General features: G+C 38.7%; 1 protein-coding gene across 3 annotated transcripts; it reads right to left on the minus strand.

The window, feature by feature from the left end:
• Window positions 1–13,437: 13,437 nt before the first annotated feature.
• Window positions 13,438–25,940, minus strand: GALR1 (galanin receptor 1). Of its 3 annotated transcripts, XR_001411573.1 has the most exons (4): window positions 25,053–25,940; window positions 20,730–20,803; window positions 18,603–19,971; window positions 15,083–15,157 (listed from the first exon to the last, which is right to left on the minus strand). XR_001411573.1 is itself a non-coding variant. In XM_014938768.1 (3 exons), exons 1-3 carry the CDS (start codon window positions 25,752–25,754, stop codon window positions 14,840–14,842), a joined length of 1,086 nt encoding a protein of 361 aa, XP_014794254.1. In that variant the 5' UTR covers window positions 25,755–25,929; the 3' UTR covers window positions 13,438–14,839. The 3 variants fall into 3 exon arrangements, 2 of the variants coding, with proteins under 2 accessions (XP_014794254.1, XP_014794255.1); XM_014938768.1 differs by lacking the exon at window positions 20,730–20,803 and having other exon boundaries at window positions 13,438–15,157; window positions 18,603–18,668; window positions 25,053–25,929; XM_014938769.1 differs by lacking the exons at window positions 18,603–19,971; window positions 20,730–20,803 and having other exon boundaries at window positions 13,438–15,157.
• Window positions 25,941–26,000: the final 60 nt, after the last annotated feature.

Raw genomic sequence — 26,000 nt, forward strand, 5'->3', positions numbered from 1 at the left:
GAGCTGAAGGTGCAGATACTAATTTGAACAAGTCTTTAATAAATACATGCCTTGAAGAACACACACTTCCTATCATCTAACTGCCGAACAGAGGATCTATAATGATCAAAATAGAAATACTATGGATCATGGATTATTAAAACTAATTTATGTAGATGGAGAAAATGGGCAACATATTTCTCCAAATCATTATTCCAAGCTTCAGCTGCATGCGGAGTATTTTGAATACTCCATGGCTATCCAACTCACAGGGAAGATATTTAGCCAGTAAATCTTTCAGCTGAAATTATTTTGAGTAATGCTCAAAGGAATGTAATGACTTTCAAAAAGACTAATCTTGAGCTGTTGCCTATAAGGACAAATTTGGTATTACATTGCAGCTGGTTAGGGGTAACAGCCATCCATAATATACTATTGTGTGTTTATGGATGAAACAACTGGCGAAGTTTCTAGGGATCGACTACCAAAGTTTATTTCTTCTAAATAAGACTAAAATTCTGTGGAGTATTTCATCATATTAAAATGTAAATACTGAGATAACAAATAAAAGGTCCAATTAATAATGTTGTTTCCACTTTTCACTTCTGTCTTTGTACAGAATGGAGGCAGATGTGCTTTGTACGCAGCAGATGAGAGTGGTCAGCTGGACTTGGTGGGAAAACAGAAAAGGAGTGAGAAAATGCAAGCATATAGGTTTTCTGGAGTGCAGCCACTGACAGTAGTCAGAAAAGAGAGAAACAATGTTGAGCAGAGAGGAAATGGGAAAAGAAAAGAACAGAACAGAAAATATTTTTTGCCTAGAGTCTGATTACCAGAAACAAGACATGCTATAGTGAATACTTGATCCTCCTATCTACAGCACAGGTAAATCATCATCTGCCATTACTTCTAAGCTACCAGGAAAGTTTCCCATTGTGCTCTGTTTACCTGAGAAGGAGATTATTTTGCCAGCTTTATAAAGTTTTTGGCTTCTATGTGCATTCACCAAGCCTATGCCTTTTAACTCACAACACTCACATTAAAAACATGTATTGTTTTAAATAAGATACTATGGTACAAAGAAATAACCTGTATATTTAGTAAGAGAACTCTCTGAAAAGAACATACTTTTCTGCTCTATCACACATTTGCTTAAATGTCAGAAATCTAACCGCTATTCTTGTTCCTATCTCATTTGCAGTTTTCTCTTTAGTACTCCTCAAAGTATTTTCTTCCAAAACATATTTTTAGTCACCTTCTCTGACTGTCACTTAGCTGCTCATAAATGTAAACAGCCTAGCAAACCAATAAAAAACTTCACATTTGCCAAAAACATAAAATGAGTTGCTGAAGTACAAAACATGTACTGCTAATCCTTTCCATTATTCTTTACCCCAAATTTATTAGCTTTGTTGGCACTGATTTAGGAAGAGTTTGGGAGAAATATTTTTTTCCTCTGAAAGGACAGCATTAAGGACTGTGGAAACCTACTTCTGGACTTCAGGAGCACTACTCCAATAAGAGTAAAACATGTATTAACCACACTGTTTAGGATGTGCTATGAGCTAAACTTGTGCAGAAAATAAAATTCAAGGCACCTAAAAATTTTCAGGGCATGCCAAAAATAATGGAAGTGAGGAAGTACCAGCCTGCACCAGGTAACTGTGAGAGATCAGTCACTAACAAGTCACAAAGTCCCCAGTAGCTGCTGCATTAGAAGATGCCATTCCAGCACCCGGTGCATGATGTTGCCCACGCCTCCAATAACAATCTGTACTGCCAGATCTCTGTCGTCTGGAGCCTGGGAAGAAGACAGGGAGACACACTTCATGGGTCTTTTAGAGCACAGCAACACTGTCTCAGTTAAAACAAGAGAGGAATGATATCAGAGGACACCGTGTGTCTAAGGACATCCAGGTCCTGGTCCATGGTATTAGTTACACCACAATGTTCTTGACATTCTTCTCCTACTGAAAGGAATAGGAATCATAGAAAGGTTTGGGTTAGAAAGGACCTTTGAAGGTCATCTAGTTCAACCACCCCTGCAATGAGCAGGGACATCCTCACCTAGATCAGGTTGCTCAGAGCCCCATCCAACCTGAACAGGAATGGTTCCAGGGATGGGGCATCCACAACTATGAAGAGTACTACTTTTATCAATAAAAACAGATTTTGACAGATAACATTTAAGATACAAAACAATAACAAAAGAAGGAACTCTGAAGAAAGCTGTACCAAAATAAGCTCTCAGAATGAAACGGGTACCTCCTTTCAGCAATTTAACCAAAGCAGTCTTGCAACTGCAGTCACAGACTTCTTAAAGGCAAAACCTTGTAACACCATTAACTTCACTAGAAACCTTGTTAGAAGCAGTGAGGATTAAGCATGCTCAACTACAGCAAACAGACACGCAGAGCTACATAATGTTTTAGACACCTACTGCAGCTTGCCTGTTCCTGGTTTAATGGAACAGAATGTCTCAGAGCTCCTAATGAGATGATAATGCTTGCAAAATGAGATGTTCTGGTGACATCTGTTTGATGTCTCTGTGGAAACTTTATTTGACTTAGGCTGGCCGCTTACATTTGGATAAACTGACAGTGCCTCTTGCTTGGTAACCACTTTGGTAGGATTTAGGGATAGGTGCAATCAAATGTGGCTGATATGCTACTGATACTACCTGTAAAAATAAACTTTTAATACATTATAAATATGTCAGAGATGTAAATGATTAGTCCTGTAGAACTGTGATTTGGATTTTTTAAATAAAAATATGACTCATACAAGGAAAGAGAAGTAAGCAAAAAGTACAAAGTAAAACCTGAGGCAATACTAAGAAAAAATACAGAAAAGAGGGAGGAGAGAAAAATATGTCCTCCACTTTCTGCAGCTACGCCAAAAAGTCTGATTAATATGTGTTGACTTCCACTCCAAAAGGCTATCATCTGCTTCCTTAACTGAATTACTGATGGTAACATGCAAGGGTTATTTTTGTTTTGAACAATCGCCTTATTTATTTTTTTAAAATTTACTACACCATACTCAGTGTGTATTAAATAATGTCATGGAACGTTTATGCATCATCTAGATACTTTTTGGATGTATCATTATTCCACAAATCCATAGCCTATAACAAATGAGATCATCTTTTTCTTTACCATTCTCTTTTTTTCAGCAATAGGAAATCAAGGGAGATTCAGGGATTAATTTAAGCCCTCAATTTTTTATTCAAGAAATAACAAATGGGGTCAAGTCTCATACTGATTGACATTGCAGCTTTCCTTATATAATGGTCAGATTTCATGACATCAAAAGTGTATCAGGAGATTTTCCTCTTCCTTGGAGCATACTTCATTTCCTGTCTTCATGAGAACGCTGTTTTGTAACAAGGAGAGAGACTGCAGTAATTTGAACACTATTTTGCAGTGAGAGAGAGAATCAGATCTGATTTCCACTGAAATAATTGGAAAGACTCACTGATTTCCTGAGAAACTAGATCAGATTAAAAAAAAAAAAAAAAGAAAAAAGGGGGGGACAAAATAAGTGACAGATTATAACAGATATATAGAAATATGTTTAGTAGGAAAGCTTACTGATCTACTAAATTATACAGTGATCCATCCCAAAAAATTGCATGCTGGAGAACTTTACAACTGCCTAGTGAAAGTTGGCATCCCCAGTATCCCACTTATTTCCTTCAATATCTTTTACTGTTACATATTCATGTTTTTATCTTTCCCTTTCTGTCAGTAAAGTCCAGATGATTAATTTAACAATAACTTTGATTTTGCTCAGGTGAAGTACATTAGAAGTTACAATACAACTACGATGATAATAGAATAGAATGTGGTCAACAGGAACAGTTTTCATTGTTTCTTCTAATGAAAACAAGGGATGCACTTGACTCAGTCATCTACATAAATATGCAGCAGTAATAGATCCGTTTCACCCTTATTTGCACTTTGCTAATTTAACCTCTTGCCTCTTAGAATGATGTGTAATACAGTCCCTGGCTTTAGAAATAAAGTCTTAAAAATATTCTCCCTCTTCTTTGCCTCTCGTGCACTAATTGTTGGAAGGATAAAGTAATTAAAAAGCAGTGTATTTTTCAGTAGCAGTGAGGGGTCTTTACAGATTAGAAAAGCAGGACATGGACAGGCATTTGGTGCTATGAGCTTAAATATAATTAATACACACTTTTTTAGAAATCTGAGTCACCGAGGAAATAATACATCCAGTTTGTGTCTTTTTAGCCAGTCAGAATTAAATACAATAAATACCATTCATACATAAGGAGGAAAGGATTACAAGTTTTAAGCCAAATTTTAAGAACAAAAAAACGTGCATAGTATAGCTTCTATAATAACAATTTCCATTTTACCAGCCACGAAGCAGCCATTTTATTACCATGTTCATTTACACTGATGGAAGTGATTTCACTTAAAATCACACAAAAATCATTATTTCACAATGAAAAGTGGAACAGGTCTTGGAACAGTATATTTCAGAGTGGGTAAATACTGCAAGATTCAGATTAGAAATAGGAAAGTCCATTTACTTCCACTGTACTCAACTATACCATTGATAACATCGCTGTCATAAAAAAAGGAGCAAATTCTTCCCTTTACATATTAATGAAAACTATTGAATAGATAATTTTAATACAAGCTTCTATTTCATTTGACATTCTAGAAAGCTTCTGGATGTGTAAAAATTAGCAAAATAACAAAAATGTTTTAATGAGGTTTCTGTGATTGCAAAATACCCTAGACAACCATGTATTATTTTATACATAGCAATATGGCCATGAGCCCTTTATGTGGACAATATTTTCTGTCCATATTCATGGTATAGTTCTCCATTACTATTAGCCTAAGATTTTCTCCAGCATGGGATCACAGTATAAGTATTCTTTCCAAAAAAGTTTCACAGACAGACATCAGCTGTAATACTGCAGGTGAAAATTAAGTCCACACTTGCTGTGTCTCATTTTGTGTCTCATTTGATACCAAGTTGGGTAGTGTGGTTAACATGCCTGACAGATGGGATGCCAGCCAGAGACGGACTTGAAAAGTGGGCCCATGTGAACCTGATGAGGGTCCTGCATCTGGGCTGGGGCAACCCCCAGTACCAATACAGGCTGGGGGATGAAGGGATTGAGAGTAGCCCAGAGGATGACTTAGGGGTACTGGGGAATGAAAAGCTGGACCTGACCCAGCAGTGTGTGCTCACAGCTGAGAACACCAACTGTATCCTGGGCTACATCAGAAGAAGCATGACCACAAGGCTGAGGGAGGTGATTGCCTACAAACTACTAAGTATTGCCTAGGTAGTGGTTGAAAGTTGGAACACTAAATATGTTTCATTCCCAAACATCAATGGTCTTCAACATTTGCTCACTCTCCTCCTACTCTTCCTTCTTCTCTTCCAATGTTAATGATTAGGTACTACTTTTCATTTAGTGCATCAAGCCGTATTATCAGGGTACTCTTAAATCTGTTGCAACACACACATAGAATTTTTCTTCTAACACCTGGGAAAACTGACTTTTAGAATACTCCAGTGTCTGAATTTGTGAAAACATTTACTTTCTAGCCAGCTATGGTATGTGGGTTTCAAGGTCTCAATGTTTTCAAGCCTTGCCAGGTGCAGGGATGAGGAGGAGCGAGACCCGGGCACTTGACCCAAGCTGCCAAACAGGATTATTTCATACCATGAACATCACATTCAATATAAATTAGAAAGTTTGCGAAGTGCTCTCTCTCTCTTGACGGCAACAGTCCAGACAACTCCTTGCCCCAGTGCCAGACCCCTGAGCCCTTCCCTTCCTCCTGAAGGCACAGCGCTCACAGTCTCCCACATTTGCTGTCCACTGCCGGGAGTGCACAGCTTCCTACTGGCACAATTGGCTGAGTATAATCCTTATATATTTTATAGTGATATTTGGATCAATATATGTTCTTTAGTGTTATGAATGTTAATTATCTAGTTTTACTCTATTAAATCTGTTTATGTATCAACCCTCGTGTTTCCTTGTTTTTTCCCTATTCCCCTTCCCTGGTGGGGAGGGGTCATCAGGTGATATACTAATTGTCTCAACAACAATAAATTGTGGGTTTTTCAAACTATAGCACAGATCATGTGTTCAGTATAGAATTAGCTTTTACAAGCTTTCATTTAAGCTGAACTGAAATGAAAATGTTATTGTCAGAGCCTCTAGCTTGTAAAGATTTCCAATACAGTTTCAAAACAGCTTGGTAAAAATCTTTGACATTGAGTTAGGGAGAGAAACACCAGGTGTTTCAAATGTGCCAGCAACTGTCAGCTCATAGCTCTCATGAAAACAATAAATTGCTACGCAGAAGCAATGCAGAGTGATTACATTTAGAGTAATTATGGCAAAAAGTAATTAAGCAAAATAAGAAGAGCATGCAGCATCACTGTACTTCTTTCTCTAACGATGGCAATCCATATGCCAGAGATTTCAATCAAACTTCTTAATCACCAGAAGATCTTTTCAAGATGTAGCCCACTTGTGGGTTACTCTCTATACATCTTCAGGTGATCACTTACAGACTGAATAATAGTTCAGTTTTGTGATGTTTTTTCTTCATATCTGCATAGCTCTCATACTACTAATTATAAAAAGAAGAGCGAGAATGCTAAAAGCCTAAGGTCAGAAGGGACCACTGCAATCAGCAGGTCTAAATACAAAAGCTGCAAGTTTTTCTTACAGCAGTGCTACCACCTAGTCTGTATTTTGAGATTTAAATATATAAAATCTTTTGAAAAATTCGCAAGTGTGATTTGAAGCGAGATGGATACACCACATTTGTTCATTAAACATTCTAAGGTTATTTACATCCATGGCTTAATGAAAAGACTTCCACTTCATTTACAGATTCAACTGTTATAGTTTAATTTTACTGTACTGGATCTTGCAAACTCATCCACTCATTTAAGAGCTGCATAGCATCAGGTATTTCTCTGTCATAATGGGTACAGAGCTATGTTATAATTAAACCACTTCTTAACTGTATCCCCCTAAGCTGAATTGCTGATTTTTTCAGCTTGAGTGGTTTGGGGGTTTTTTTGTGCAAAAACCTTCTTGTTTGTAGTGGTGTTTCCAGTGCCACAAGCTCAGGTACTGCCACATTCTGAATTTGCAGTACAGGAGTTGTGCAAGTCCTTTCAGCTACACAGAGTTGGAGGTTATGTTTATTTAACTGACAATTTAAGAATCATTGTTTTCCAGTACAATAATCAGTTCTTAAAGTTTCCCTCATGTTCTTCATCCCTAAATGCATGACTTGTAATTTTACGATATTTAAACTACCAGTTTGCTTATGCTAAATCGTGAAATTCAGTGTAAAGGAACACTGTCATGTCATCACCTCATCTATAAATGTCACCTCTAAAGTCATCAGTGAGAATTTTGTATTTTCTTTCAAAATCCTAATATTAAACTTAACCAGGTTGATGGAGTCTCTACAAGTATCACTAGAAACACCTGTGTAGCTCAGATTATTTATTACTGAAGGAGACATTTCATTTTTTCTCAGCAAATTTAAACTACGGTTAGGTGTTTATCAGGGAAAGGAGTGACCATGCAAGGGAAATGGTACAAACTTTCCAAGGGAAGATTGCTGCACTTCAGGAAATATTTCTATAAAATGAGACCTCAGTCTGCATGCCGTAAATGTATCATCTGGCTAGGATGAATCTACAAATGTCAAGTACAAGTGGTTGTTTAAGAACAGCACAGTATGTGTGAGTAAAACTGATAAATTCAACTGCAGATCATTGTAACTTCATTCTGTAGAATTTATTTTTGTTTTTAAAAGTACATGTCATTAGATGTTGAACTGATCATATTGTGTTTTCCTGCTTATCTAGCTATTTTTACTGTATTGACTCTATGTTAATGCAAGTCTACACAACAATATACTAATTAGATACCATTCTATGACAAGGACACCCACCTACTGGATGAAGGGAAGATGGTGGATGCAATTTTTCTGCATTTTAATAAGGCTTTTGATACTGTGCCTCACAGCATCCTTCTGGACAAGTTGTCCAACTGTGGGTTGAGCAGGTTCATGGTACACCAGGTGAGGAACTGGCTGAATAACAGGGCTGAAAGGGCTGTAGTGATGGGGGCTACCTGTAGCTGGTGACAGTCACCAGTGGTGTTCCTCAGGGTTCAATTCTAGGTCAAATTCTGTTCAATATATTTATCGATGATCTGAATGCAGGAGCTGAATACACCGTTAGCAAGTTTGCTGGCGATACCAAACTGGGAGGTGCTGTTGACTCTTTTGAGGGACAAGAAACCTTGTAGAGGGATCTAGATAGATTGAAGCATTGGGCAATGATTAATGGGATGAAATTTATCAAGTCCAAAATGACAGATTCTGCACCTAGGATGGAGTGATTAATGCCAGGCACAACTATAAACTGGAAGTGAAGTGGCTGGAGAGCAGCCCTGCAGAAAGGGATCTGGGGGTGCTGGTGCACAGCGGGCTCAATGGGAGTCACCGTGTGCCCCGGCAGCCACGAGGGCAAACCGCCTCCTGGGGTGCATCAACCAGAGCACAACCAGCCAGTCAAAAGAGGGGATTATCTGCTGTATTCAGTGATGGTGCGGCCTCACCTTGAACACTGTGTGCGGTTTTGGGCCCCACAATTTAAGAAGGATGTGAATCCAGAGGAGGTCAACAAAGGGAGTGAAAGGGCTGTAAGGAATGTCTTATAAGTGATGGTTAAAGATGCTGGGTTTGTCTAGTCTGGAGAAAAGGAGGCTGAGGGACAGGTGCTGATCTCTTCACCCTGGGATACAGTGACAGGACACGTGGGAATGGTTCAAAGCTGCACTGGGGGAGGTTAGACAGGACATTAAGAAGCATTTCTTTACAAAAAGGGTTGTCAAACACTGGAATAGGCTTCCTAGAGAGGTAGCCAATGCCCCAAGCCTGTCAGTGGTTAAGAGGTGTTTGCACAAAGCCCTTAATAACATGCTTTAACTTGATCAGCCCTGAACTGGTCCAGCAGTTGGACCAGATGACCATTGTATGTCCTTTCCAACTGAAATTCTATTCTATTCTATTCTATTCTATTCTATTCTATTCTATTCTATTCTATTCACACTGATCTGACTGCCTGCTTCCAAAAGGGGAGCCACATACAAGCTTTGATATAATAAAATACATTTGAATTTCACATCCTTGTAGAGCTTTGTTTCTTTTCATATTCAAATATATGGATTTGGCTCTGTTTGTGTGTCTCTTAAGCAACACATAAATTACAGAGATTTAAATTGCACCTGAATAAGAAATATCAATGAATTCCATCAATTTCAATTAACAGTTACCAACCTGAATGAAAGGAGGACCATGCCTCCTGCACTTCAGTACTTGAAAAGGAGTATAGTTTTTATATCGGTTAAATTTTAAAAGAGGTATTTTCAACCCATAATGACCTCTAGCCATCAAACTCTATTAAGTTCTGTGTACACTATTTTCTCTGCAAGTTTTCCTGAAGGCACTGCTTGTTTTTAAGCATTGTGTAAACATTTTATAAGAAAAGCAGTTTGTATTTCAATTTCAGAGACCAATTGAAAAAAATCACTTGAAAATTCACGCAAAGTACAGTATATATTAAAACAACTGCATGTTACTTTACATTCATTATACACTGAAATAAACACGGAATTTTAATTTGCTGGTCTTCAACATGTGCACGTGTCCAGAATGCACAACACTAACACAAGCTCTATAAGCTAGAAGCTGTTCTTTTCTCTGCTTTTACCCTTTCCCAAAATACCACAAATATCGTTAGTTTCAATGTGACACATGGTACTGTGAAGCAACCAGGAAGATAAAAATGTCTAAAATAATGCACTCACAACATTATTTTATAAAAAGATCCCTCACTTTCCTTACAATGTGGGATTTTAAGTAAAATTTACTTCACTGCAACATTAATATACAAATCTTAATGTTTATCTCTTGGAGATAGTGATATTTTTAAAAATAAAGATATAATAGATTATCAAAATAATTGAATTTTTAAGAAAGAGGTGCATGCATACAAAGTGAAAGTGGATACAAAGCTCAAAGGACCACAACTTAAAACATGTTATTAAAATGTCTTATCTTGCCAAAATTTAAATTGTTTTGAAAATATGTTTTTTTCTGAGTTTAAATTGAGAAAATGACTTCAGAAGAATTTGTAAATAAAGACCCAATTAATTTCATTATACAAAATATTGAAAGAATATTAAGATTGCAGATGGGAACACTCATTAGTCATTAATATTTTTACATATAATTTCATCCAGTTCGGTCATATCTTTGTAATCCACTATAGCATATGATTTTGTTACCTACCCTAGACATATGAAAAATATTTAAAAATTCCACATTTTTTGATTCAAGACGGAAATTTTAGGCTATACTGTTGTTTACATTATTACATATCATGAATGTTTAGTACATACTTCTGACTGAAAACTGCGTAGTTTAAGGACTCACTTAGAAGTCATCATTAAGCATTAGCTTCACATTCAACTAAAATAATTATTTTCTTTAAAATTAGTTAAATGGATGATACAATTACCTGTGAAGTGAGCAGAGCTGAACATACAGGTGAGCAAGTCCCAACATTTTGCAGTGTGTTTGCACATGAAGAACAGTAGGTTGGTTAAGTGCCTTTCTTTTTTTCTTTTTTCTTTTTTCATTTTGGCTATGCATCCTAATTCTGATTTCTGTATAGCATCCGGGTCCACACATATCTTGGAAAGGTATTTTAGCCTTTATTAGGTGAAGAAAAGCACTGCTGTATTCTTTTGTGTCATACCTCACACACCTACCCACAAGCAGGCAGGGACAACATTGCATGAAGAACCCTGATGGAACAACTCATCCTACTTGATCTGATGGGGTTTGTTAACTTCTGTCATCAATGTTGAAATAAACTTCAGGAGACACTCATGAAGCAGCACAAAGAGGTAGCAGTATATATCCCACAAAATTTTAAGGAGTTTATTAAAAAAGATGTCAGTAACATTTTTCATTGGGAGTTCTCCAATTCTCTCAATTTATAAGAAACATAATTGAAGAGAAATTTAAGAGGAATTTAAGTATTTGCTTTATTACACACACATATCTTGCTCTAGTTCGAGAGGAATTTAAGTAATCATTCAAGTTGCCTGTTTTGTTTTGTACAGAATAATGTTCTCTTCACACAACAGGGTGGAATTCAGTGGGTTTATTTATCTTCCTAAGAGTAGAAAAGTCAGCTCTAGCCAGAGAAATATTTTTTTATTTTTATTTTTTTTAACTTCAGTGTTCACTGAAATCAACTCCTCTGGTTAAAAAGAGCTAAAAAAGTATGAGGCGACTGAAACTTTTGCTTTGCCCTCCACCACAAAAAATAATCCCTGCCAACACATTCAGAACTCGAAAGCAGACATTCAGTTTTAAGTCATGATTAGTGCCCATTCCCTCATTTTATGCCCAATTTAGCCATTTTTTCTGGCAGAACAACTTCCTGCCTAACTGTCCAGCTGCTTAGGGGTTAGACACAGTTCACTGTACACGTTAACACTACTTCTACATTCACAACTCAGTCACAGGTGAGCATGTCAAGTCACACTGGAGACACCAATTAACAGATTTGTGTTTTAGGTAGGAAATTGAGCCTTAAAGTGTCAGCTGCTTCTTAAGATTTCTCTGAAAAGTGACATGGAAGCTTTACTGATACTCACCAGGAACCAGGTGGACCTTTCTAACTGGTAGTTACTGCAGTCCTCCCCCACCTCCTCATCCTTAAAATTTCAAACAGATGTAGCTCCATTACTGTCAAGCACCTGGGTTTAAAATTATGTACAATTAAGAAAATAAAAGCCTTTTCAGATGAAACAATAAACTCAGCATGCTAAATTTATACAATTACATATTTACATTGTAATTTTTTATTCAAAAATTACAAGTAATTAAATCACAGGCAAGTTTTTTAAAGGAAAAAAATATCATTTTCAAAGCTGTAGAATCTCCTAATATGTTCTACATATTGGGTGATGAGGATCTGAAAACTGAAAAGAACTTCAACATTGTTCTAGGCTGTGTTTCCTAACCTCAATCTTAACCCAAAAAATGGTTTCCTGCACAGATAAACCCTTTTTCTCCAACTGACAATTTTTCATAAATTTTGTGTTCCTAGCAATATAACCAAAATGTCTCTTCGTATGAAAGAATGGACACAAACACCTTGCATGCAGTAGCATGTCTTCAATATTATTTTACTGATTCCAAGGAGACAATACTGACAAGTAACCATAGATATTTTCATGTGAACTAACCCTCCATAGTTGATGTGGTTCCACCACTCTGAACATTTATTTTTTTAAAGCAAGTTTGTGGAGAAAAAGGAACATGACAGAGCATCTGGCCAACAGTATTTAGCATCTTCAAACACTCAGACAAGGGTTCGGGACTCTCTCAGCAAGTTTGCATATGATATCAAACCCAGGGGAGTGGTAGATATGCTGGAGAGCAAGGGTACCTTTCAGATAGAGGCCTTCATAAGCCAGAAGAATGCAAGTAACAGCTATCAAGTGCATGAAGTTCAACTGAGCTAAAAGCAAAGTCCTGAAATTTGGGCTGGGACTCAGTGTAATTCTGTTGGACTAGATGACCTTTAAAGGTCCCTTCCAACCCAAACTATTCTATAATTCTATGACACGAGGGAAAAAATTAAATATGAGTCAGCAGTCTACCCTTGCAGCAATAAATTACTGTAATACTGGGTTGTAATAACAAGAATCAGCCAAGGGGTCAAGGGAAGTGATTAGTCTACTCAGTGCTCGTGAGGCCACATCCGGAACACATTGTTCAGTTTGGAACACCCCAGTTCACAAGAGGGATAGACATGCTGGAGGGCAGCCAGGGGAAGGCCACTAATGTGGCCAGGGAGTTGGAGCACAACGGATGAGGAGAGACTAAGAGTGTCGTTTCAGAAGAGAAGGCTGGGAGGGAATTTAATCACCATCTTAAACTACATATTAGTTAGTTAGAGACAAGACTCAAGTGTACATTGAAAGGAGAGAAGGCACGAGGGAAAAAATTAAATATGAGTCAGCAGTCTACCCTTGCAGCAATAAATTACTGTAATACTGGGTTGTAATAACAAGAATCAGCCAAGGGGTCAAGGGAAGTGATTAGTCTACTCAGTGCTCGTGAGGCCACATCCGGAACACATTGTTCAGTTTGGAACACCCCAGTTCACAAGAGGGATAGACATGCTGGAGGGCAGCCAGGGGAAGGCCACTAATGTGGCCAGGGAGTTGGAGCACAACGGATGAGGAGAGACTAAGAGTGTCGTTTCAGAAGAGAAGGCTGGGAGGGAATTTAATCACCATCTTAAACTACATATTAGTTAGTTAGACTCAAGTGTACATTGAAAGGAGAGAAGGCAACAGTTACCAGCTACATCAAGGGAAATCCCAACTGGGGATAAGAAAAAATATTTTGGTGAAGGTTATTAAGCCCTCGCAAAAGTTGCCCAAAAATATTGCTGAATCACTATCCTTGGAAATTGTGGAAACTTGCCTAGAGAAGGAAACAATCCGGCTCTGAGGGTAGCCCTGCCTTGAGAGGATATACAGAAGTTCCTTAAAATTAATTTACTCTATGGGTCTATGGGTCATTAATAAATAAGGTAAAAGCATGTCTTACTCCAGCTAACAATAATGTTCTCAAAGGACTGAGTGCACTTCTGCTATTTCTTTAGCGGTTTACCACTTAAAGACATATTAAGTGCTTTTATAAAATTGCTGAAACTACTCATGTTATTTAGGAATTTTCAGAATAGGGCAGTTTACCTTATATACTTTATAATATAAATGCATCTTTTTTTCCAATTTAGAGACACATGATACGAAACCTCTTCTACAACTTTTAAGGGAATGCTATTTTTAAACACTTAAACATTGCCCAGAGTTGCTTTATGGAACTTAATATTTTAAAACATATGTATATATTGCACATTTAAAACTGTATCTCCATCTCAAAGTCCATAAAGTTAACAAAACATACACCTACATGCACATGCAACATGAAGAAAAGCTTCTCTCAGACAGACACAAATCCTCATTTTGGTACAACTACATACAGGCTATAAACAAAACCTGATATAGCATACACAAAAGTTCTGTGTATACAGTAAGGCAGGCATATGAAGTGCAAAAAAGTCCATCATTACTCAGTATGTTACATTAAATAGACAGCTAAACAGATAAAATTAGCGTTTCCTTTCTAAAGCAATTGCCTCAAGTTGTACACTGGTTATTTCAACACCAAATCAGAGCCCACCTTTACTTTAAAAAGAGAGAGAGCACTGTCAAAACAATATGAAGAGAGAAAAAAAGTTTTCCTCCCTGAATTCATAGTATGGCATTTATTATCCGTAAGACAGAAAATTCAGCCATTTCTTCACTTTGATGGAGTAACATGTCAGAAAGTTACTTTTCCATATCAACATTTCCTTCTTATATGTTATATTTGAATATTTACACACCGTATACTTAGTGAGTAGGAATACAGACATATAATCTCCAACATTTTTTCCTCAACTATCTTTCAAAGGTCCAAGAGCTTCCTTTGACAAAGCTATCTAAGATGGAAAGGGTTAGCCCAGTTTTCTCTCATACCAGTTTCACAAACTTGCCACAAACGCAACTTCAGTACATTAAATACCAATTAGCTTTATCAAGACAAACCAGGATAAAGCTCATTGTGCTTTGTTTTCTTGGTGTTCAGTTCACACAAATGAAGAGCCAACATGCAGGACTTTTCAACGTTCACACGTGTGTACAGTTGGTAGATGGTGGTGTATCTATGCGACTTTTATTCTCCTTAGCATCATTCAGACGTGACTCATTACCTATCTGGCACTTGAAGACTTGTTTGTAGGCCTTCCTAAAATTTTCCGAGAGAAATGCGTATATAATCGGGTTCACAGAAGAATTGCTGTAAGCCAGGCAGTGTGCAGTTACTCTGAAGAGAAAGGAGGCTGGAGTCAGTGGGAAAACTCCAAATTCAGCCCAGAGATGAATCACGTGATGCGGCAGCCAGGAGATGCCAAAAACCACTACCACCACCAACACAGTCTGTGCTGTCTGAGACAGGGAAAGGAAAACACAGATGTCTGATGAGCACTTGACGAATCAGCTTCAAACCTGCTTCAAATCCATTATTTGGGGGATAAAAAGGTATACTGAGAGAGAACACATTTCGGAATATTTTTTACTGATTTTCCTCCATTACCTATATGGGCTCTATTTTGCATAGTAAACTATGCAAGGAGAACCTTGAAAATGCTGCAGTAAAAGGCATGTTTAACTTCATTCAAATGTAAAGAATGATGTTCCTGACTCCCTACAGAAATGCCTAGCCTTTTCTGAGGTGGACGCAAGCTTGATGAAAAATAATGATCACATGGGTCTTTGGGAAATCTCATCCAGATCTAGTGATCTATATTTCAGTGTGGTACACAAGGATTTCTGACAAAAATTTCCAGAAATATCTATTATACATGAAGGCAGCTGGTGGAAGAGACTAGAGCAGTCAGACGAACAGTTTGCTGAACTGTCTACAAAAGGAGCAGGGGCTTTTTTGAAAGTGTCTCCTTTAAATAAAAACTTGTTACAGGGGGAGTTATACAACAACATTTTGGGATACAAATAGGGAAAAAAAGAGAAAAGTAAGAAGCTTGAAATTTCTGGTGATTGCACATTGTCAAAACCAATCTGAAAATTAGAGCTCACCACTAAGCGCTGAATGCAGAAAAATGGAACCCAAAATATCCTCAGTGCTGCCTCCTGCCCCACTTCCATTATTTATGAGGAAGGGCTACCAAGTTCATTATATCCATCCAGACAGCTACAGTATCAGTCAGTACAGGCCTTCCAGGTGCTAAAGGAATTCAGCCAGGGCATAGTGGACTTTGACTGTCAATGTTTCCTTTGGCTTTCACTTCAGAAATTGCAGCTAGTGCTTTGCAGTTGCCCAACTAATTAATATCTACTCCTCTGATAAGTACCTCTCTCAGCTAAATCACTCTCAATAAAATCTTGATATTAATTCCAAAGCATATTATGTTATGGACCATTATAATTACTGTACTAATACTTTACAACAAAATTTTTCAGATAACTTAGGCTCTTCTTCACAGGAAAAACTATCCCAGTGGCCACAGAGTGATAAATACTGCAGCACAGAGAATACCTAGACTTTTTGCTACTTTATTGAACTTGGCCCATACCTCTTGAGTTGAGAAATCCTTGGTAATAATTCAGACTGACATACCCAATCACAACATGACATAACTTATAGAAACTTACAGAAAAAAAAAAAAAGCTTGATTTCTGTGGGAACAGGCCAAAAAACTTATGACAGATACTGTCATTGGTTAGCAAAATCTTACAACAGAAGTCAAAGGACACTATATCTGTAGTGAATATAATTTGTTTAGTCTCAAGGATTCATCTATTTTCACAAGCCCTTCCTCTGCTTAGCCCTATGGAGTTTCAGTTGCCACTAACAGCCACAAAAACATCTGCCGTTTCAGCTCTTATCAGGAGAGTATGTGCTAACAAGGAAGTATAAATTAAGAGCACTTAATTTTCTGATCTCTTCAATGTGTTAATATTCCAGCTGAAAATAGATTGTCTGGATAACACATGCAGTTATTTCAGAAGAGGTGTATTACTTCAGTTTGTTCAAATTATATAAAAAAAAAACCACACCAGGAAAAGCACTGACTTTCAATAGACTGTATAGATGCACCTGAAAGCAGAGGCTGACCATGTATCTCTTGTAACTATTATACTTAAGGTATTTCATATGTGCAGAATAAATAATTTTCCATAAGGGATCCTCACAACATCTGTTTTATCCCATTATTCCTTTTAAGCCTAACTTTAGAGCTTATCTTTCTACAGTCTTCACTATACTTTGCAACCAGGGAAACACTAAAGGGCAGCTCTTATTTACCTAATAGGATCTTGCTTAGGGTTTCTCATTAGCAAATAAAACCCAGCTAAAAAAAGCGATGTTAATATTTTTGTTTTATGACCAAAAAGCATGAAGAATAGCATTTAGGTGTGTTCGTATTATTCATTAACGTTTTTCCCATACATATAGCAAATTAATTTTAAGATTCTACTACTGAAATTTCCATAAAGGTTTGAATAAAACTAGAAATATATCATTAAGCCTGAAATGCATTCTTAACAAAACAGTAGAAGGAAAAAAAGACAGTGACCAGAGAGAGACAGCACACTAGTGAAAACACAATTGCTTTGTAAAACATGAGTTAGGCATAGAATCAGAAACTTATTTTCTAAGGCAAAAAAAGTTTTGTGATTCCTTTTTTTTTCCCCCTTTGGTTACTGGACCCTGATACATCCATGCAGTCTCGGGCATATCTGCAAAGCTTTTCCCTGAAGCTATGAAAGCCAGTTTCTAGACAGATCTGATTTTTACTCACAATTTTTAAGAGTTAGTGCTTAGAGGAAAAGTACAGATATTTCCAGTTTGAGAATAAACTTAGATGAGAGTAGAGATGGCAATATACAGAATGCCTTTGAAAACTACACCTTTGGCCTTGACAACACAAAGTGCAAAAGTATATAAGTGTTAGGTTTTTTACAGAATCGCGGCTATAATGCTTTTAATTCTAGGGTTTAAAATCTATTGACTAGGATATTTTTCAAGAAGACATAGAATGCATAAATAATAGATTACTTATTCCCTGTTGAGCCCATGTATATCTCATTTACATTGCAGAGAGTCTGTATGCCCATATGGTAATAGCGATCAGATCAAATGAAGAGCTATAGCCTAAGGGTTTTTTTCTGACTCCACATTCATAAACGGAGAAGTTAGTCAAATGATTACTGTGGTCAAATATGCTCAAAAATCCTAACCATATTATATTAAATGACAAATTCAATATATTAACACATTTTTCAGATATTGTTCTAAGTTTCAAGGCTGATACTCTGCTTTTTCATGATTCTACTTGTAGATGGTATATAACTTAAGTCCTGAACAGAGAAGTTTTCTGGAAAATCATAGAAGAATTGCAGAATCATTAAAAGTCTCTTATTAGACTTATATCGGGAAGTACAATAAACCCTATTTTGAAGTCTCACCATGTAACCTCAGAACTATTCATAAAACATCAAAAAATTCAGCTAGTTAAAAAAATAAATAATAATTTTAAAAAAAGATTTACAAGTTGGGGAAAAATGCCTGTGAGGCAAAAAAAAGCATTTAATATTAGAGAGAGTTCGTTTCTCTGTGTCTAAATTTTAGATGCTCTGAAATACAAAATACAGGGACCTCAGGTAATGGCTTGATATATTGCAACGAAAAACTTGGATTAGAAAAGATTCCAGTCCTGCAAAGTCCAGAGAGACACTGAATATGTCAATAAATACTTAATTTCTGTTTCTTCTCTCCATCACATCTTTGGCAACAAACAATATAAAACCAAATCAGCTTAGCCATAAAACTAAAATATAAAAAAACCAGATATTAGTAATGAAAGCAATCTACCTTTTTCTTGGATGCTTCTGACTTCTTTGACATGTTTCTCAACTTTTTATGCAGATGATTAAGAACCTGAAAAGATTAATTTGCATCTTGTATTTCACCATTTTCTAAAATTCAAAACTGTATATTTCAGAGTATACTCTCCCGTACTACATGAGTCGCTTACAAACATCGCTGATCCAATTTACACATTTCAAAAATGCACAGTATAAAACCCAAAGGAATTACATATTTGCATGTGTGTGAATCAACAAATATAATGCACACCCCAGTTGAAGTCTTATATAAAAATTCAGCTGTATTACATAACAAATACAAATTACGAATTACAAATTAACAAGGCAACAAATGGAAACCTATCACGCACCTAGAATTACCAATCATTCTTCTTCCATAAAAATGTCAATGCTTGTTAATGTAGAATGCCCTTTACTTCATTGAACATAAAAAGTGTATGTTTTGAGCCAGAGCTTTTCTGAGTCACCTGCATAATTTGCTTTCTTCAGATGGATGTTTGGTTAATATAATCAGGATGTTGGTGCTATTTGATCTTCGAAAGAAGCCTAGGCTTTCAAATATTATTTACACTAAAATGTATCTCACATGAGACATTATTTTTATCAACAGTTTAATGATGCTTGTCATGCACCTTTCGCAAGTAATTTTTTAAAAATTGTCTCAAAAAGACTCATCATCCTAGAGCTGGCTCCAAATTTAACATAGTGATTTACACATAAGGTTTTGGATAGCAGATGCATGGAGGTGAATGCCCTACTTTATCTGCAGTCATTATTAACTGAATCTAATATATGCATAAGCTATTATTTCTAGGCATGGGGAGCAGGGAATATGCTCTTCAGCTGAATGTGTTTAACAGGTTGTAACCACACAGAATTAAAAAAAAAGAAATGCTTAATTAAACTCAAGGGTTTAATTAAAATATAATAAGAGGAATTTTTTAGACAGTGTTGGAGTGTAGAGCTCAGCTAGAAGATGATGTTAGGTTGGACTTTACATAGCTCTAAGATGAACTGAGAACAATTTGATAGGTTTTTTGTTGTGTGTCCCATTGGAGGGTGGGAAGTGGAAGAACATAGAAGGGTCGGACCTGCGAGGAGGAGCAGACAGGACAGGTGACCCAAAACTGACCAACAGGGCATTCCATCCCATCTGCCCCATGCTCAGTATAAAAGCTGAGGGATCAAAGATTCAGCCCTCTTTCTTCAATGGCTGGTGTTTGAGGAGGACTCTGTTCATCTGCCTTTGATCTCAATCCACGCACTTCTGAATCCAGATCCAGAATCCAGTCTCTGTCTGTTGCTGAGTCCAATCTGGGACTTCCTCAGTGCCTGCTGGTGATGTGATCATTATCCTGGGAGCGTGATACAGTTTTGTATATATTGTAACTTTTTAATTATTTTCTTTTTATTTTATTATGGATATTTCATTAAAGTAGTTTAGAACCCTTTAAACTCATAAATCTCTTTCTCTCTTCTCCCTCTCCTTGGAGAGGGAGGTGAGGAAGAGCATCTGTCACTCTTCAGCGGCCAGTCCAGCCCAAACCACAACACCCTCTTTCAGATTATATACATATTTCATAAAATAAGTCTCTGCAGTGAAAACATGCTGGCTCTGTGTGGTAGTGTACCAGATGGTACGCAAACCAGCAGCAAGAGAAAGAGGCAGAATGTAATTACCTATCAACAGCAGTGGAACAGCACCCAGAGACCTATACAGAATGCTGTGGAGGGACATTAAGAGCCATGTTTATGCACAAACACTGCAAGGCAAATCAAAGACACCTCTCCTCACTGGCCTGCTCAAATTATCTTTTCTCTGGGCCAATGAATAATCGATTGTTCCTCTAACAACCTTTGTCACTTCACCTGAATTAATAATAATTCTACATGTGCCTCTTAATTTGTCTCGGGCTATTTCTCTGAAGAAAGCCTTTCAAAATATCCACTAATACATTTGTACATGCATTTTTAACTCATGGAATGAATACCCACCTTGACAAAAAAATAGGTCAGAACCCCTTCTCATAAGGTGTTACATTTTTTAAAAAATTGGCTCGGTGGAGAAATTAACTCTTTACATGAAACTTTTCTAACTCCAGCTTTCATGTACCTGTTGATCAGAGATCTTACTTGGCTCTCGGGGAAGGAATAGCTTTCCTGTTTTCTGGAGATGAAGGTGGGGTGCTGTGGGAAGAAAGTTATGCTGTTGTGAAAGAAAGTGTAAGGAGACTTGTAGGGTCATAGAAGTATAAGAAGTTCCGGTCTGGTCCAGACTGTTATACCACAGCTACCAGTGATGGCATTTGGGAGGCCATGGATTTTGCCTACAGACTACCCATTTCTTTTTTCTTTTCTTTTTCTCCCCCTGCCCCCCCCAAGTTGTTTCAGGGAACTACATTCAAGATGGTTTGAGAGCCCAGGATGAGAGACTATGACCAAATCGAGAAACAGGATTTTCCACTAAGGGAGAGTGAACAAATAGCTTAAACTACTTGTTCCTGTTTACAGAAATCTACCAAACATTGTAAAAGTTTGAAGTGTACACTGTCGCAAAGCGTATTTCCTGCTTGGCAGGATGTGTACAATCCTTCCACTGGCTGCAGCTTCACTACCAGTCACTGAAAATCATGCAGCAGGAAAGCCTGCCCAAGGTCATTACCTAAGAATGAATGGCTTGTTTAACAGAGCCATAATGCGAGCATTACAGTCTGAACCATATTTTATTGTATGAACCTTATTTAAATTCAAGTGCCATTACCTGCCATAGATTTTTTAAAGCAATGCAGCTATTTCTATTGTCACAACAGACCCTTCAACCTCTTCCGTTTAATAGTGTGTCGCTAATGTGTCATACCCTTTATTTTTTCTTTTCAGTGTAGTTTAATAAACTTTTCCCTCACTGCTCAGCAAAATTTAAGATATAATATCTTAAGCCAAGAACCATATAAGCTTGTATTTTACATTAAGGCACCTACTTTTTATGGCTTACTTTTAACCAAGTCTATAAATCAAACGTGACTTCCATGAATTCAGAATGATAGATAATAATTGAAACATTCTTGAGGCAAGAAATCATTTTTTTTATGTGTATATATAAAAATCTTTTAAAATTACACATCTATAAAAGGAGAAGTTTGCTAATGATTTTTGGTGTCCAACCTAAAGGTTTGACTGAAGGAGGCCTGACTTTCAGGGACTGAAGCCTCATAATCGGGTGCTCAAAAGCAGAAGCACCCAAAATCAGTTGTCACATTGCACTACCCTGGCAGATGTCAATCGTTAGAAGCTCACTGGGAATCATCTATCACTTCGCTCTTTAAGAACACATTAGTGAAGCAAACATAGCAGTGTCATAAAACACTTGAAGTCAGTATTAAAAAAAATGCAGGAAGTAATATGATATTAGCAATTAAAAAAAGGAAAAAGAATGAATGCAGCGCTGCAACTCAACTAATAATTAACAATCACCGCTTCTCCAGCTGGAGTAGAGAGTTCCTTTCAAGAGCAGTTCTATGAGCCAGAACTATCCTATCCTATGGATTTGTGATTTCTTGACTGCGTGTTCCCAAAAAGATGTGTTTCCTCCATGAGTAAATGCTATGTAAGGCCTCTTCCCCCTATGGCTTCTCTGATGCTTAACAGTTGAGCGCAGACAGACTCTTTCTAAAGGAGAGAGGATGATGGAGACTCTCCACCTACTTCATTGACTCCTGTTTTCACAAAGCTAGGGAAGTATCATTCCTTCTAGTATTTTCACTCTCTGTCAAATTTGGTTGAAACTGAATTGAAGTTACTTGTGGGACAGAGGAAATGGGTAGCTGTACAAACAGGACACAGCATGATCTCATAAATGTCTGCCTCAAGAGCATGTCACGTGAGATTTCCAGTTCTGATTTTGTGGGGGGACACTGTTTCCAAATACCTAGCACTGTTTCAGCACTTCCATAGGTGGTAACAGTATTGCTATCCACTGGGGAAAATACAAACATCTCCTAACAATTTAAGAGAGAGTGAGAGAGAGAAAGAACTCGACTCCCTATTAGAGTGCCTAAAAAATGAGACTTTCAAAATTGAAAGTTCAATTGCAATTTGCTTATAAAAGAAACAGAACTGCCTTAAAGGAGTCTGGAAAAGGCAATATATTCCAATAGAGAAATGAGTCTCCTTTGTCTTAATCTACTGTATCAGAAGATTTCATTATTTAGCTAATCCACTGCTCATGAAAACCAGTGAAGTCCATAAGAAAGTAATGCATTTATTTTTGTATTGCTTCTGAGGCTATTACACAGCAGCAATCCTCTAAGCCTGCATGCATTCAGAAGCCAAAATACTTGTTGCACTCCATAGTACTTCAGTGACATCAATAGAAGCTCGCAGCGACCGCTTTGCTTCAGACCTGTGAGAGAAGCAATGCCTTTGACGAATTTAAAACTTCACTGATTTTTGGCTACTATCGTCCTTAATTTCTCCCTCACCCTGCCCCATGTGCCAAAATATTGTAGTTGGAGATTTGCTAGTGGCTCCTAATGAAGGTAGGAATAAGTCTTTATTCTGCAGGATACAAATACCTCCAATAGCCTTTTTCAGCTTCATTGACACTGACGGGAATACCACGTATCTCCTAGATATCTCCTAAAGCTCACCCCTTCAGGTTGCACCTTCCAGCCTGACACCATGGCAAGCCAGATCACACATACAGGCCGAAAACACATCACCAAGCAAGGGTGAGATCCCAGCCTGGCAGTAATTCAAGCACAAGATTTTAGTTGTAAATTCAAGTGGCTTTGATTTTATGAACTTGTTCTGGGCATATATTTCACATAGGGGTGCTTTGTGGTTTGGTTTTTTGGTTTTGGTTGGTTGGTTTTTTTAAACTACACATTCATGCTAATAGGGAGAGATCTACTTCTGTAGTGGTGCTTCGTAACATGGTGTGTTGTATTTATAATTATTATATTTTCTTTAAAGTATGTTTCCTTCTCCCCCCCACCCCCCATACTATGGAGGACTGTTGTAATTCTGCAAGACTTGTTTTCAATCTTTTGTCATATAATTAGACTTTGAAGGCTGGTACTTTATACTGAAACTGAAGATGCTTTGGCTTTGAAAAATATAAGAATTCTTAGTAGCTAAAAAGCTCCCTCTGCACGCATTCCATAGCATTCTCCCTGAAATAGTAATATTTTCTTAAAGCTCTGGTGGTCTATAGCTACAGCAAGTTTCATTCCTCTCACAGCTCTGTCATATTCACCACTGTAGATGAAATACCAGTGTATTCACCCTGGGAAAACAGAATTCACTTTATATATTAAAACATGAATTTCTTCTCCATTTGACAGGTCAGATTTTTTTTTTTTTTATTACAAATAGTAATTTAGAAATGTTGTCCTTTGAGTTCTGCATAACCTGGTTTTAGCAGAGTTGGATGCCACTCTAGCCTTAATTTGCACATAATAATTAAGCTGATGTAGTACATGTAAAACTGAAGAGAACATAAAATTATTTGGTCAAATTGAATACATTAATGACATCTGTTTAACTTGCCAATTAAAGAACTGACTTCTTAACATTTAAGCAGTCTTTATTCGCAAGAGCAGTCCTGTCCTCTCAAATGAAAATTACTGCCTAAGGAGAAATCCTGCTACTGACAGTGCTCCAGACCCTGTCCAGCAGCAAGCAGTGGACCCTACACTGAGGGCTGCAATTCATATTCACAGAAAATTGACAGTTTGCCTGAGCAGAAAAGTCCTTAAGCACCCTTATTCAGGCACCCTTACTTATTGCTTTTTCCTAGCTGGGTCCTCATGCACTGCTCCCTACCACCACCTGCCCTTGCTGAAGTCAGGTGTAAATGCCCCATTCACACCAAATGGGGCAAGACAGAGCTCACAGGGACCGGGGGGCATGATGCATCTTTTGTTCTTAACATGTTAACTGCATCGGACCAAACCAGTGGGTTTGTGTCGTTTTTTTAAGTGCGCTGCATTTTAAGGAACTGCAGTACTTCGTTTAAAGCCTGAACAACTTGTTGCTTTGTGGCATTTCGTTTGAGTTAAACTCCTCATACAGCACTGCAAGGAAATCGGGGAGTTCTGTTGACAGAGAAAGCAGCAGAGCACTGGGGCTTCTTAGCACTTTGCAACGAGGAGATGTGGCAGAGGAGACCCCAGTAACTGCCTCAACAACCTTCATCTCCACCCCGTGCAATCCCTGTCCTGACCTTTCTGTGCCACACTCACACGTCACCCCTTGGCTCTGAAACCTGTCTTCTCCCTTTCTGCCACAAACTCACCCCTGCCCCGTTGCCTCCCAACACTGTCCCCATGTCCCTCCTCATGCCCAGCCACGTCCCCATTGCTCAAGGATACCTGCCACCGTTTCACCCCCCACCATTCCTTGAACATACCCTTCACCACCACCCGCTTTGCCCCACCTTGGCGTAGCAGAAGGAGATGAGCAGCAGCGGGAGCAGATAGCCGAAGACGAAAGTGCAAACCACGTAGACCTTCTTGTGGCGTGGGTTGGGCCAGTGCTCCCAGCAAAAGGTCTGGTTGCTGGCGTCACGGTGGAAGAGGCTCTGGTGGTGAGCCACAGGTGAGGCCATGGCGAAGGAGAGCGCCCAGATGAGCCCCACGCCCAGCAGGGCGTTGCGGGAAACACGCAAGGCCGAGGAGCGTCGGGAGTGCACGATGGCCACGTAGCGGTCCACCGACATAGCCGAGAGCGTGAAAATGCTCACCAGCATGGAGACGGTGAAGAAGTAGTGGATGAACTTGCAGATGAAGGCACCCAGCACCCAGGTGGGGAGCACGTAGACTGTGGACTGGAAGGGGATGCAGAAGAGCAGGTAGGCCAGGTCGGCAATGCTCAGGTTGAGGATGAAGATGTTGGTGGTGCTGCGGCGCTTGCCTGGCTTGCTCCTCGCCAGCACCGTGATCACCAGCGAGTTGCCCAGCACCCCCAGAGTGAAGATCAAGCCGAAGACGACCAAGGTGATGAAGTTCTCGATGCCGATGCCGAAGAGGGGCTTCCCCTCCGCCTCGGGCAGCCCGGAGAGGTTGAACTCCGCCCGGGGCGGCTCAGCCCCAGCTCGGGACCGGTTGAGGGGCGCCCCCGCGGGCTCCCCCGGCTCCATCCTCCCCCTTGCGCGCCGGCCAAAGTTTCCGCGGGCGGAAAGCGGAGCCGCCGCTCCCCGACACCGCGGACCGCGGGCACCCAGGGGCGGTCGCCTGCCGCCAGCGCCGGGCGGCGGCGGGGAGGGGTGGAGGGTGGGAAGGGAGGAGGCTGCCGCCGCGCAGGGTGCTCCGCCGCTCGCAGGGGCGCAGACTGCGCCGGTGGACGCGGACGCGGAGCGGCAGCCCCGGCCGCCCCCGGGCAGGCG

This window comes from Calidris pugnax, unplaced genomic scaffold (assembly GCF_001431845.1).
Source record: "Calidris pugnax isolate Ruff unplaced genomic scaffold, ASM143184v1 scaffold13, whole genome shotgun sequence".
Taxonomy (NCBI): Eukaryota; Metazoa; Chordata; class Aves; order Charadriiformes; family Scolopacidae; genus Calidris; species Calidris pugnax.

Bases quoted from the DNA above. Each gene is read 5' to 3' on its own strand.
- GALR1 (XM_014938768.1), bottom strand. From the start codon at position 25,754: ATGGAGCCGGGGGAGCCCGCGGGGGCGCCCCTCAACCGGTCCCGAGCT. The intron at 18,669-25,052 runs GTGGGGCAAAGC...TAATCTTTTCAG, and splicing joins TCTCCTTCTGCTACGCCAAG to GTTCTTAATCATCTGCATAA. The intron at 15,158-18,602 runs GTAGATTGCTTT...TCCCTGTCTCAG, and splicing joins CAGAAGCATCCAAGAAAAAG to ACAGCACAGACTGTGTTGGT.